Consider the following 14,511-nt stretch of genomic DNA (forward strand, 5'->3'; position numbering starts at 1 on the left):
AAATTCATGGCCCGTAAATATACCCCTGACTAAACCTTGGGCGGGAGGGGGGGCAGCTCAGGGGCGCTGCAGGTGTTGGGGCAGTGGCGTGCAACTCCACGGAGGATTGGAGGGGAGTGAAGCAGCTGCACAGGGCAGTGGAGCTGGGGGGAGGAGGGGCATCCCTGCTCCAGAAGAGTCACCTGGCTGGTCATCTAACAACTACCCCCTACAACTCAGGTCTCTCCATGCTCTCTGGATGTTGCTCGCCAGCCTGCTGCCTTCCCCCACCCAGCTGGCTCTTGGCAGGTCAGGTGGGAATCAGGCAAACTCTGCACACAGTGCCCTATTTGACAGGCCACCGTGGCTACTGCCCACCCCAAAGGCTGGCCCTGGTACCTATAGAAAAGAGGCCAGGAGCTAGTGCCAATATATCTCTTATTTTGACAAAAAATTAAGTGTTTTTAACCATGATATAATGTGTTTCCTCAGTGTCCTTGGAACTATTCCACTTCTGACCTTATCAGAGAAAGCAAGTCCTGTATTTAAAGGCTCTCTTCCCCTCCTTCCCAGCTCACTCTGGGCCAGCTGAGGAACACCAGCTCCTCTGCTTTTGCATATGTTTAAGGGAACAATGTGGGATTCTACAGGTGTAATCTACACCCCAAGTTGCACTCAGGCTCATGCTACTGCCCTAAAAGTAGCTGCGTAGATAGCTGGGCTCTGGCTGGAGCTCTGAAGCATAGGGAGGGGGTTAGGTTCACACTACACTGCTGAAATAGCTGTGTAGACATACCTAAGTCTGTCAACCTGACCCCTGAGACTTGCGGCCCCAGGCTGCTACTCACTGGGTAGATGCATCCTAAGAGGGGAGAGATTCTCTCTTTTCTTACAGGGCTAGTCCTTATATCTTACTAAGATTGCTGACAGCCTTCACTAGGCTACTGTACCAGTGGAATGGAATCTATGGGCTCTCAGACATACAGCGAGCCCCGGGACTAGACTGACCAATAAGTGATAGCTACTAGCCCTACCTGGTTGTTTCCTAGTAACTGTTGTATAAGAGACACATAACTAGTATTCAGGGAGATGAAAAACAAGAGTTTAAATGGAATGTACATAATAAACATAGCTGAAGAGTGAGACACTTCTAATGTAGGTGTCCATATCAACACTAGCTCTAAACTGACCAACTGGATCCTAAACAAGAGAGGTCTCATACAATCAGAAATATCAGGCTGGAAAGGGACCCTGAAGTCATCAAGTCCAGCGCTCCCCATCACACCCCCCACTCCTGAGGCAGGACCAAGTAAATCTAGACCAGCCCTGACAGGTATTTGTTAAACCTGTTCTTAAAAAAACTCCAATCCTCTAGTCCCTCACCTTAATTATCTCATTTCTTTTCACCATCTTACCTTGTGAGAAGAAAATGGAGCCTCTAAAAATGAGCAACAGCTACAAAGAAATAAGCAATCATGTTGGTAAAGTAGAAAACAATATTCCCGAGGGTAAATTTTGCAGATGTTAGTGGCTGTTTGTAAAATCTTCAATTCTAACATCTGGGTTGGAAATGTTCAACAGTCAGATGATACCGTCTACAATGAGGAAAAGAATGTACTAATTTATGAAACGGCCTCTGATTTTGGCACCTGAGCTGTAATTATAGAAAAACAGAGGGGGCAGCAGGAAGAGCAATTTCTGAAACTTAAGAGGGTTGTTTCTCAAAGGAAACATCTGCAATTAGAAAGCCTTTTCACAAGAAGGGTTAAGTACCATAGCAGCCTCCAGGATCTGTACAAAGATGGCTCTTCTGCACTGTACATGGTTTAGCTACATTCTCTCTCTTGAAGAGGTCATTCTTGTGCATGTCCATTCACACATTCGTACACTCTCATCTTTTCCTCTCTTTCCAATCTAGTTGAGGGCAGATCTTCATTAAGGCCTCCTGTGGCTGAGGACTCCTTCATGGCTTGGTTTCATTGGAGCCATGTAACCTGGGTGGCAGCAGGAGACCAGAGCTGCTGGAAACTGTACACACTTAAGGAAGAAGCCCATGTCTGTTCCATCAGGGAATGAATTCCGCAGATTTCTTTGTATGAAGGGGGGAAAAGCAGCTCTATAATTACAAGACATACACTTTATACCCAACATGGAAAAAAATATATTCAAACTATACTGTACATGCAGTATACTGTACATGCAGTTTACAGTTGTAGGGAACATACCATGGGTCTCACTTCAGTTTAATTACAAAGTAACAAAGTAACAAAGCTTCCCTGCTTCTCTCTTGCATTCTGCTTTAATACATATGTTTTTAGACTCTACAGCCTGTCACTTGTACAAATAAACTGAAGGATTACATTTCTTTTCAATTTGAAACAGCACAAAGTGATTGAGAGATATTCTAAAATCCTCCTTACTTCCACTACTAAAACCACCAAGTCCTCGGTTATGAAAAAAAGGCTGATTTCTGATGGCGACAGACAGTGTGACCATGATCCATCATTCCCTGTAATTGTATCATAGGGAATTTTACTTGGTTTTCAAACCATTTGGCTACAGTAAGAAGCTGCTGCTCCTGGAATGCACGTCCAATAAACTGAAGCCCAATTGGCAAACCTTTCTCTGAAAGTGCTGTAGGAACAGTTATGGCTGGCAGCCCTGAGGGGAAAAAAGCAAAATTATTAGAACATCACATGTGCAGGATTTGCTATTACACAGACTGCTAGAATTATTACAAATGGGACTCTTAGGAAAGATAACCAAAACAAATGCATGTAAGCTTTTAACGCTAGTCTCTTTGCATTTTAGCAGTATAACCAAGATTATATTACTCCTGGGGGAATTCTGCACCATTGCACATGTGCAGAATTCATGTTCCCCACAGATTCTCCACCCCCGCAGAAAATACATTCTGCCAGAGAAGCACTGCAGTTGCACCTTTCACCCACCAGGTGCTTGGGGTGCCAGAAAGTGGGCAGATGGCTCATCAGCTGGAGCAGCCAGTCAGACAGGTAGGGGGCAGATACTGTGTTCCTCACAACGACATGCCTGTGGGGCCCAGGTGATGAGGCATGGGATATGGGGGGTGGACAGAGCGGGGCTGCTGGGGGATCACAGACTGGGGTTCAGAAGGGCGAGCAGTGGGGGGTGCAGTGCCACACGGGGACAGGGGCAGTTGTGTTGGACTGAAGCGAGAGGCTAGGAGGGTCAATCAGGCTCCTCCTAGGGGGAGGCTCCTCAATTCCCAAACAATTCCTCCCCTCCCTCCCCCATAATACCACCTGTTCCATATTTCTCCCACCCACAACCAACAACTCTCCAGGTTCACTCCCAGACTCCTTTCCAGCAATTACTTCCCTCTCCCTCAGCTCCTCCATTACCTCTGATTCTCCCAAACCTTTGCACTGCTTCTGAGGGGTGTGGGAAATAGGTTTCTGTACTGTAGTTTAAATGAATTATTACTCAGAGTTCTGTATTAATATGCCTAGTAAGGAATCTATTTGTCAAAAAAGTTTCCTGAATCTTTACCTGTATTGTTACAGATATACTTGCTGACAGGTATTTTGAAATAAATGACCAAAATAATTGAAACTGGTGCATGATTATATTGTGTTATTTTGACAAACAAAATATGCAGAATTTTTAATTTTTTTGGTGCAAAATTTATCTTTTGGTGCAGAATCCTCCAGAAGTAATTATATACTTAAATTCTTGCACATTTAATGAACGAACTCACTTCACATCTTATGGTCAATATAAGCTTTGCTACTCAGAGAAACAAGCTGACAACTTGGTTCAGACAGCTGCTTTCTATACAGAGGTCCTATAGAAAGAGGGCAGCTGGCAGGACAGAATGGATACTAAATTGAAGACTAGCTGGGAAATATGCTAAGGAGAGGCACTTCTCTCTCTACTTACCTGCCATGTTTGCGGCCTGTGTAAAAATATCATCCTGTGCACTGCGGGTTCTGTTGTCTTCTTTGATAAACTCCACGTATGGTATTGTATCACTTAGGGTGGTGGGAGTGAGCAAAACATCAATACCATTACGGAAAACATTCACAAAGTCATTGGCAATGAGTCGTCTCACTTTTTGGGCCTTGATAAAATAAGTCTCATAGTTCCTAGGAACAAATAGTCACTGGTGTTAGAAATTAAGTTTAGTACCATCAATAATTTAAATTGCTAAGTGGCTATTGGGGAAAAAAACCAAGCCCAGTTTTCCCTTTGGGTTGAAGGACTGCACTACAAGTACAGTAATTAGGTTTTCAACAGAGAACAAGATCAGTCATCAAAGCAGCATGGCTGCAGATGCACTAATAGCACTAAAGCATGTCCTTAAAGATGAGCCATGAAACAGATGCAGGGAGAGACCTGGGGCAAAGACCACCGAAGAGAGTGGAGAGGGAATATAAATGAAGGAAAACACAAGCCAAGTGGAGGGTAGGCTCAAATCAAGATAGTATTTTATGACCCAGTCTTTTTCTGCAACTTTATTTACTTATCTACTGAATTTCAAAACATGATGGAAGTGATGTCTGGAAAAAAATGACTGTTGTCTTATAGTTGTGATTTATCAATCATTTAGGGACTATCTAGCAAGGCACTTAAGCACATGAACAGTCCCACTAACTTCAGAGGGACTACCCACATGCTTAAAGTAATATATGTTTCAGGTGTGCACTTTGCTACTGGTCCTTCTTATTGATATTATAGAGAAGCACACTAGGTCTTTGTTCAAAATTTCCATAGTCATTTATTTTATGTAAGCAGCAGTTTAGACTGAAGGAGGCTATGAATTCTTCATCTGTTTTTCTGCGTATCTGAGGCAGAAAACTGACAATTTTATATTTCATTCCTACATCACATGCAGCATTACCCCGAGTTTAAGGATTTAATGTCAAGTTTAGAGGTTCAGTTTCAAAAGAATTTATTAGTCAAAAATAACTGGTACTGTAAACATTTTATGGGTAATTAGCAAATGTACTGTAAGTCAAGGGTAAATAACTAAATGCCAGTGTCTGCTGATAAAACAATCCAAATTATCCAGTACATAATTGTCAGCTGATTACTCTGAAGATCTGATTTGCTGAAGAGTTGTAACGAAGACAAAGTTGAATGCATCTTAACTTTTCAAGGCTTTAAAAAAAAAAAAAAAAAAAATCAAGAGAGCCTGGTACTTATTCTTCCGAAGTGATTGTAAAGATCAAGATACAATGGATCTGCTGTCAGAGATCAGTGATATTATGGAAAATGGCTCTTTTTCTGGAGTTATTTATGAAACCCCACTTACCAGACTAAGGAAAAGGTTAGTTGCAGAACTAATAAAAATGATCAAGACTCATGTAAGACTAAAGAGTCTTTAACCAGTTTTCCTGATTTACATTTTTTTTACCTCAACTACTTTTAAAGAACTTATAGGAGAAGAGACCAAGTAGTTAAATTTTAGACTTCACTCATGATATATGCAGGCATGCATAACTTTAAATATCAATCTAGTTATTTTATGGATTTCACATCTCAAAGAAATAGTTTGTAATTCAGGGGTTCTCAAACTGGGGGTCGGGACCCTTCAGGGGGTCGTGAGGTTATTACATGGGGGGGGGGGGTCGCGAGCTGTCAACCTCCACCCCAAACCCTGCTTTGCCTCCAACATTTATGAAGGTGTTAAATATATAAAAAAGGGTTTTTAATTTATAAGGGAGGGTCACACTCAGACTTGCTATGTGAAAGGGATCACCAGTACAAAAGTTTGAGAGCCACTGTTGTAATTTGAATACAGCGGACAATACATGACTCTCCTGCACTCTATTATGAGAATGTTATTTTAACCCTAAATTCTGTTCTTGATGATTCATTTCCTGTGGATTGTAGCAAAGTGCTGAGACTGCCCCTTGCTCAGCTCTTATAGAAATCACTTCTGTTTTCCTTCACAAAAACTGACCCACGCAGGTTGTCAAACATTCACCCTATGTTTCTGATAGACGACCCAGACAGATGTCATCAGAAAACACTACATTGAGGATGCTTAGCAATAATATTGACAGTTCACAGGGGCTGGCTGCTCAGATGCTGACATCCCTGTCTTGAAGACACAGCTTTTATTAACTCTAAGAGCTTAAAGCAGCAGGAATATTCTTGTGTGCGCTCAAGTGTCACAGTTTAGGGCAATTGCACCTCTATGTCCCCTCAGTGGTTTAGCAAAGGTACCCACTCTCAGCTTCCAGCTCCCCAGTGGTCACCTTTCTGGGTGGAGACCCATGTGTCTCTCCCTATTTCCAGGCTGCACAGTTCCCTGCTTTCACGGCATATTTCCCAGCAAAGACAGTCTGCCTAAACAGATTTGCTTGCTTTCTCTTCAGAGACTGATAGAGGGATTGCTACAGATATAAGAACAGGAGTACTTGTGGCACCTTAGAGACTAACAAATTTATTAGAGCATAAGCTTTCGTGGGCTACAACCCACTTCTTCGGATGCATCTAATAAATTTGTTAGTCTCTAAGGTGCCACAAGTACTCCTGTTCTTTTTGCGGATACAGACTAACACGGCTGCTACTCTGAAACCTACAGATATAAGGTACCACACAGTTCTTTCTGTGCAAGCCTATTGTATTCTTAAGGTAAAAAGCACTACAGAGAAAACAATACAAAATGTACACTCTTGTTAATAAGCTTACCAGGAACCCCCACCCTAACATGGATTCTGACAAGGCACAAAGTAAGTCTTTCAAAGGACCCTAGGGGAGTCCCAGTTCATGACAGCTTTGAGGATTCCCAGTTCATGACATCTTCAGCTCAGAATAAACATACTTATAACAGGTTTAGTTCATGGGTCTTTGATTTGAAGTTTCCAGATGCAGGTAATTAGCATACAATGGGTCCCATTCCTGGGTGCTTCCTTCAAAATGCTCAGAGGGGAGAATTTGCATTCCCCAGACCCCCGAGGTATTTCCTCGAAAATCCACTTCACACATATTGTTCCAAAAAGACTTGAAGTTACTAATACCTTCCAGAGATTGCATTAATCTTGTTGTCATAACTATAAAGGGAAGGGTAACAGCTCTCCTGTGTACAGTACTAAAATCCCTCCTGGCCAGAGACTCCAAAATCCTTTTACCTGTAAAGGGTTAAGAAGCTCGGGTAACCTGGCTGACACCTGACCCAAAGGACCAATAAGGGGACAAGATACTTTCAAATCTTGGGGGGGGGGGGAGAAGGCTTTTGTGTGTGCTCTTTGTTTTAAGGGTGGTTCGCTCTTGGGACTGAGAGGGACCAGACATCAATCCAGGTTCTCCTCATCTTTCTAAACAAGTCTCTCATGTTTCAAACTTGTAAGTAAAAAAGCCAGGCAAGGCGTCTTAGTTTTACTTTGTTTTCTCAACTTGTAAATGTACCTTTTACTAGAGTGTTTATCTTTGTTTGAGGTACTTTGAACCTAAGACAGAGGGGGGTCCTCTGAGCTCTTTAAGTTTGATTACCCTGTAAAGTTATTTTTCATACTGATTTTACAGAGATGATTTTTACCTTTTTCTTTAATTAAAAGCCTTCTTTTTAAGAACCTGATTGATTTCTCCTTGTTTTAAGATCCAAGGGGGTTTGGATCTGTATTCACCAGGAGTTGGTGAAAGGAAGGAGGGGGGGAAGGGTCAAATTCTCCTTGTTTAAGATCCAAGGAGTTTGGATCTGTATTCACCAGGGAATTGGTGAGAGGCTTCTAAAAGCTTCCCAGGGTAGGGAATGGTGGCAGCGGACCAGAACTAAGCTGGTAGTTAAGCTTAGAAGTCCTCATGCAGGCCCCTACATTGGTACCCTAAAGTTCAAAGTGGGGATACAGCCTTGACACTTGTCTTCCTGCTTAAGCAGTTCCATACAATCTCACAACAGTGCATAAACATTTCTAATACAATGAGATCCAAAAGATGTTAAATTTAACTCAATAAAGTTTATTTTAATTGCATACGGTTCAGTCAGGATATGGCAGGAGATTGTTAGTCTGTCACACTCAGTTTTCTTAAAATAACTATGCCACAAAACTAATTGACACAGGGTGTCAATGTGGATATCCTCATTGTTTGGAATCTTAACAGGGTGGAGGCAGAGAAAGTGGCAATCTTACCAATTTAGATGGGTAATACGTTCTCCAATAATAGTCATAAATGAAGACAGATTGAGATTGAGTGGGAATTAAAAGTATGTTCATTCTGAATTCTCATACCAGTTCATCCAGCTGAGCTGGATAAAGATAAGGTTCCTCACAAAAATAAACGAGTTTACTTGACCACTCCAGTACAATTTTATTTTCTCTGTAGACTCAAGCAAAGAGGTGGGGAAGGTGAGAGAGATATTTAAACTAAGTGCCACATCTTCTGGCTTTCCACAAGAGGCATCAGTAGAACATAACAAATGTTTCTATACCTGGAGAACTTTAGCAAGATTAAATTGGATTGATGCTGATGGCCACAGAACAGAATAGTTAGGGCTCTATTCTGATTTCACTGACAAACACCACAGACTAAGTTTTTGCATAGCTTAATCGAAGTGTGCCAATAGGGCACTTAAGATGCAAATCACACAACGTGTTGTTCTACCTTCTTAAATTCAAAAGGCTTCCAGTTAAGAGCAAAGGAAAGCATTATTTTTAGCTATTAATAACTGTTTGCTACACATCATACACTTAAACCAATATAAATAGTTATTGCCTTAGCAACAAAGAATTTGCTCAACATAAGTAATTTAATCATCAGCTGCTTAATAAGTCATTAATATTGTACAGTTGAGCTTTAAAATATGCTGAACTTACTGTTTTAACAAAAAGTAGTTCCCTGACAGAATTCTTCCTCTTACAACATCATTAAACCCTTCTCGTCGAGTTGCAGCATACATGACTTCTGTGGACTTGTCCATACTGGAACGGTGTCCTAAAAATAAATCACCAGTGATTTGGAAACAAATCCTGAAGACCCATGAAAACCATTAAACAATATAAAATATTGACCTTCACAATGACATACTATGTCAAGTGCAGCAGATGTTAACATGCTATTTTTGCACACAAAATCTAAAAACGTATGTTAAATATTAAATGAATTCTGGAATCATACTGTGACTATACATTTGGAGTCTCTAGAAGTGAAATATTTCTATTTATCTGTACTGAGAAGTACAATGGAGAGTGCTACAATATGAACACTCCTGCCTCTGATCTTCAATCTGACATGGAAGGTGGAGAAAACTCTTCTCATCCTTCACGACATGAATGTGTAGAAGTATTTCAGTAACACGGATAGCTCACCCTTCAGTTTATTTTGAGTACAGACTAAAAACTGATCTGAACAATGCATACATACTTTGTGCTGCACAATACACTCCTCAAAAAACACAGCTGAGAACATTTCTCTCCGACTAAAAACTTGCTTGCAAAAATGAAAAGCAACAACTTATTTACAAGGGGTCTGATCCTAAGCCCACTGTATTCAATGAGATTCAATGGAATGAATTCAATAGACTTCAGATCAGGCCCCAATCTTCCCATAACTTAAAGAACATCCAAACCTCAGACAATCGGCACTGGGATAAAGTAGTGAAATTCCACTGATTTCAATTAAGCTGCACTTGCCTAAGAATTTGGCCAATCACTTAATTCTGTGACCCATGAACAGGTACACAGACAGGACTGAGTCTAATTCAAACTATGTATTGTGTTTTTGGGGATGGCTACAATATTTCAGAACCCCAGAATGTGAGCATTAGTTAAATATAAAAGAGAATTCAAAAAGGTCACATCCTGTAAAAAACATTATAATGGTGGGTTTGTGACAAAAAGAAAGAAGGGCGGGGGGGAAAAAAAATCACAGGAAAAGTATAGTTAAAAGGGAAGAAAAGCACCATGTGTCCTGCAATAGCCAGGTGCAATGGGAATGTTTAAGGAAGTTATTACACCTAATTCAAATTACAATCTGGTAAAAACTTAGATACAATACCAAATCTTTTGATAGTCCTGGCTTATCTTAATGCACTGAAAGTGACTTACTTCAGAAATAGGCTGCATTTTTATTTTTACTCACCAGCACCTTACCATACCATAATCAAGTGATACACTCACTAGACAAACTAAAGTGGCAAACCACTAAGACAACAACCCATCTTGGGCATGTCACAAAATACATTAATGGAAAAGATCTTTTAAGTCTATCTGGTTCATTTCCCAGATAATTCAGGACTATTCCCTTGTTTACATTAATTAGGCTGCCTTTTTTTTTGGCCAGGCCTATCTTTGGATGTCTCCAGTGATGGGGCATTTTTTCCTCAAGTGCTTCTAAATTCTAAATATTTTAATGCACAGTATCTCACCCAATAAGATGGCAAAACATTCATGTATATATTGAGCACTTTATGCTTTTAATAATTCACACAGTTTCTGAAAACAAATTATTTTCATCTATTGACTACAAGCAGATAGCCAGTGTAAGTTTCATGATCACTTGGGATATCTTGCTAATGCTTTGACTACCTCAGTTTCCAGTCCTTCACTCCAGCTTTCAGCTGCAATAAGGTTTTTACTCTATCATACCATGGAAAAAACATATCTCCTAACATTCAACCATGAAATGCAGGTAACCATGTACGTTAAATCACCATAGTGCACACACCTATGACAGGCATCTTTATGCCACTTAATAAAGTGAGTGAGTGTTACATATAATATAAAGTGATTTAGCCCTTTTTCCTTTAAAAACTTAAACTTACCATATTCTAGTCCATCAAATCTGGCCATATTTGACGCTACTTCTGCTGTGCACAGCACATGATAGCATATAATTGAGTATCGTGTGTGGGGTAGGCTCACTTCAATCACCTTGGCACCTGCATTCTCAAAGAGGTCAGCAGCTTTAGACCAAAGTGCCAGAGTTTCACTAGATAATCCTGGTGCATGATATTCCTTAGTGGAGAACAAAAGTTAGGAAATGAATTCTATGCATAAGCATCTTCACAGATAATTAAGAACCATTGAAAATAAACCCACGTAAAATTATTGGTTGACAGTAAACAAGCCAAACTATGTAATATACTATTAGATGCAAATACTGTTAAACTAGTCCTCATCGCTACATTCTTTTTTAAAGTATTTATTACAGACTTATGTTTTTGCTTACTGTTAGGATATTAAATTATATTAAGTTCATAAGTTTAATAGATTTTTAAGGCCAGAAGGGACCAATCACGATTCTCTAGTCTGAACACCTGCATAATGCAGGTCATAACATTTCACTATGCACCTCTTGCTTCAATTCTATAATTTCTGGATAGGAAGCTGCCTACTTGTCAGTCTATTAACTGGGATTGTGCAGTTCACGGACAGCACATCTTAAATTTTAAGCCACAATACCAGGCTCATTATGAATAATGTTAAATGAGCAGAAAATGGCCAAAGCACATCAGTGGCAAGTGTCATACCTAGGTCAAAAGACAGCACTAAAGAAGAGTCTCATGGTATGAGGGTTGGTGTCAAGCCTCACTCTGTGTAGACTCTTAGGGTTTGCCTACATGGAAATAGCCCAGAATAACTATTCCACACTAGCTCGCTGCATAGACACTCTTATTCCTCACTAAAAGTGCCTTTTTGCTGTTTATTGAATAGCCTACGCTTCCGACCCATATGAACCTAAACAGCAAAAAGGCATTATTAGTGAGGAATAAGTGTGTCTATGCAGCGAGCTACTGTGGATTAGCTATTGCACTTTACATTTACATCCTAGCTTATTCTCCATTAACTTTCCCATGCAGACAAGCCCTTACCAAGGAGACAAGGATAGCCAGCCTGGTTAGCCTAAGTTACTAAAGGTGTTTAGTTGAATATCCACATTTGTGGACACTTACTACAGGTTCAGCATCAAAATATGGAACCAATCCTGCAGACTTGACCATAGTACTAACAGTGTTGCCTATTTAAAAAAATAAAAATAAAAATCCACACTACTGCGAAAGGGGCACTACTGTCAGGATAAATATCACTTTAAAAAAAAAATAAATAAATAAAGTCCTTACTTGTTACCACCACCATTTTGGATTAGCAACATTGAAATATTTACCATATAATTTACAAATCACTCTATATGCTCTTTTTGCATTTCAATCAGCTTGGACAATGAAAATAGACTGTTCAGTGATATTTTTGTTTGATTAAATTTTCTGGTTCACCTGTACTAGCGCAATGCTTGGACTGCAATTAGTGAAGGGGCATTTAAATCCAACCGTTATCCCCTTATCTCACGGAAAGTAACACATTCAGAGAAGCTTCTCTATTAATAGGCAAATTAAAAAAAAAGACAACACCTGATCCCTAGTAAGAACCCTTTCCCTGCTATTCCCTTCTCTGCACAGCACAATAATCTTTTTAAACAGTATTTTGTATTAATATAGTGCCTTTCAACCAAGGATCTCAAAGCACTCCATAAACATTTATTAAGTCTTAACATCCCTGTGAGGTAAGTATTATGCTCATTTTACACTCAGGCTACATCTACACTGTGAGCTAGGGATGTGATTCCCCTACTCGTGTACATGTACTTGCGGTAGCTTGATGAGAGCTTAGCATGAGTATAAACAGCAGTGTAGACACGGTAGCACAGGCAGCAGCCGCAGGAGAGCCATAGCTGAGCTATGCTGAGTATGTGCCCCCCAGTTTCAAGCTGGTATGCAGGCTGCACGGCTCTGCCATGACTCCACTGCACGTGCTATCACGACTACACTGATCTTTATACCTGGGCTAGCTGTCATCGAGCTACGATATGCATACACAAGCTGGGGATGCACACCCCTAGCTTGTAGCATAGACATAACCTCAGACACTAAGAAAAAGAGTGATTTGTTTGAGGTCAAACAGGCAGTTGGTGAAAGAGCCAGCAATAAAGCCCAGGAGCTCAGGCTCCCAGTCTCCTCTTATAAAACTTCTAGGCAACATTCCCTCCAAAGACTGGACAGAACTCTACAGAGAGTGTCAATGCCCTATAACGGCCTGAAGAGATTGACATCGAGCAATGAAATTCACACACTTTCACTCCCACATGCTGTCTCTGCAGATGCAAATCACTACAGACTCAGGGAGCAGGATATATAGGTTTTTACTCTGATATGAATTTTTTTTCCAGTGATAAAGTTGGAAATGCTACCTTTGGTATTCCTATGCAGAGCTTGCTGGCATCTATAAAACTGGTTAGTTCAAACGGCTTAAAGGGGTCCTGCACAGTAGTAGAGTCTTTAGGATCATGCCCTGCAAGCACACCTGAAAGATGAAAAAAGGCTCATGACATACAGGAAAAGTAATACAGGGGATTCTTGAATTCAAAAGGTTTTGAGACGAACTGTATACAAAGACATATGCACTAGTAGTACCCAATACAATTGCTGCATCGTCCACACATCTGGTTAAAATTCCTGGTACATCCATGGAGTTCACTAGTGGAATGAGACCATGACGAGAAATCAGTCCATAGGTTGGCTTTAAACCTACTACTCCACAGTGAGCAGCTGGGTTTCTGGTGGACCCTCCTGTATCTGATCCTAAAGCCCTATGGTTTAAATAGAACCACCATTAATAGAATTGAATACATCAAAACACATCTAAATTGTATCTGTTCTTAAAGAGGTACAGATCTAAATGGAATTTTTTTTAGATATACAAGTATGAGAATAATTTAAAGTGCATCATCTTCATGCACTTAGCTCCCATTTATTCTGGTTCTTTCTTTACTATTTAGTATGAAGCAGCAGCAGTTTTCAGTTTACAAAGACATGCTGATAAAATATGCCTTTCACATCTAACAACAAGGCTTCTTGTTCATCAAAAAATATTACTTTTTTCGTGTTTTCTAAGATTGAGGCTGTGCACTGTGATTTCCCTTCTATACCAAAACTGCACCTGCTATACCAGGGGAGGGCAAACTACGGGCCACGGGCTGGATCCGGCCTGTCAGGGTTTTCAATCCGGCCTGTGGGATTGCCAGCCCCGTGGCGCAGAGGAGCTAAGGCAGGCTTCCTGCCTGCCCTGGCCTCGTGCCTGTCCTGGAATTGGCTGGCACCACGTCTCTGCAGCCCCTGGGGGAAAGGGGTGGGCAGAGGGCTCCGTGCGCTGCCCTCACCTGCAGGCACCGCTCCCTGCAGCTCCCATTGGCTGGGAACGGGGAACCACGGCCAATGGGAGCTTCGGGGGTGGTACCCACAGGCGAGGGCAGTGCGTGGTGGAACTGCCTGCCCCACCCCACCCCCAGGAGCCACTGCTGGACATGCTGGCCACTTCTGGGAGTGGCGCAGGACCAGGGCAGGCAGGGAATTTGCCTTAGCCCCGCTGTGCGCCACTGCTACCCCGGAGCCGCTCGAGGTAAGTGGCACTGGGCCGGAGCCTGCACCCAAACCCCTCCTGCACCCTGCACCCCAACCCCCTGCCCTGAGCCCCCTCCTGCACTCCACACCCCCTCCTGCACCCCAACCCCATGCCCTGAGCCCCCTCCTGCACTCCGCACCCCCTCCTG

The 14,511-nt window shown here is 41.5% G+C and overlaps 1 protein-coding gene across 2 annotated transcripts in view; it reads right to left on the minus strand.

Moving 5' to 3' along the window:
• Positions 1-2,242: 2,242 nt before the first annotated feature.
• The window catches only part of QRSL1 (glutaminyl-tRNA amidotransferase subunit QRSL1), a 21,400-nt gene continuing 9,131 nt past the window's right edge, over positions 2,243-14,511 (minus strand). For both annotated transcript variants that reach the window (XM_024208953.3, XM_024208955.3), the window contains 6 exons: positions 13,376-13,551; positions 13,153-13,265; positions 10,730-10,922; positions 8,784-8,901; positions 3,901-4,106; positions 2,243-2,640 (listed from right to left, as the gene is read on the minus strand). In XM_024208953.3, coding sequence (XP_024064721.2) covers positions 2,429-2,640; positions 3,901-4,106; positions 8,784-8,901; positions 10,730-10,922; positions 13,153-13,265; positions 13,376-13,551 — 1,018 coding nt within the window. In that variant the 3' untranslated portion in view covers positions 2,243-2,428. The remainder of the gene's footprint in view (positions 2,641-3,900; positions 4,107-8,783; positions 8,902-10,729; positions 10,923-13,152; positions 13,266-13,375; positions 13,552-14,511) is intronic.

Source organism: Terrapene carolina, unplaced genomic scaffold, assembly GCF_002925995.2.
Source record: "Terrapene carolina triunguis isolate 2854851 unplaced genomic scaffold, T_m_triunguis-2.0 Scaffold42, whole genome shotgun sequence".
In the NCBI taxonomy this organism is placed as follows: Eukaryota; Metazoa; Chordata; order Testudines; family Emydidae; genus Terrapene; species Terrapene triunguis.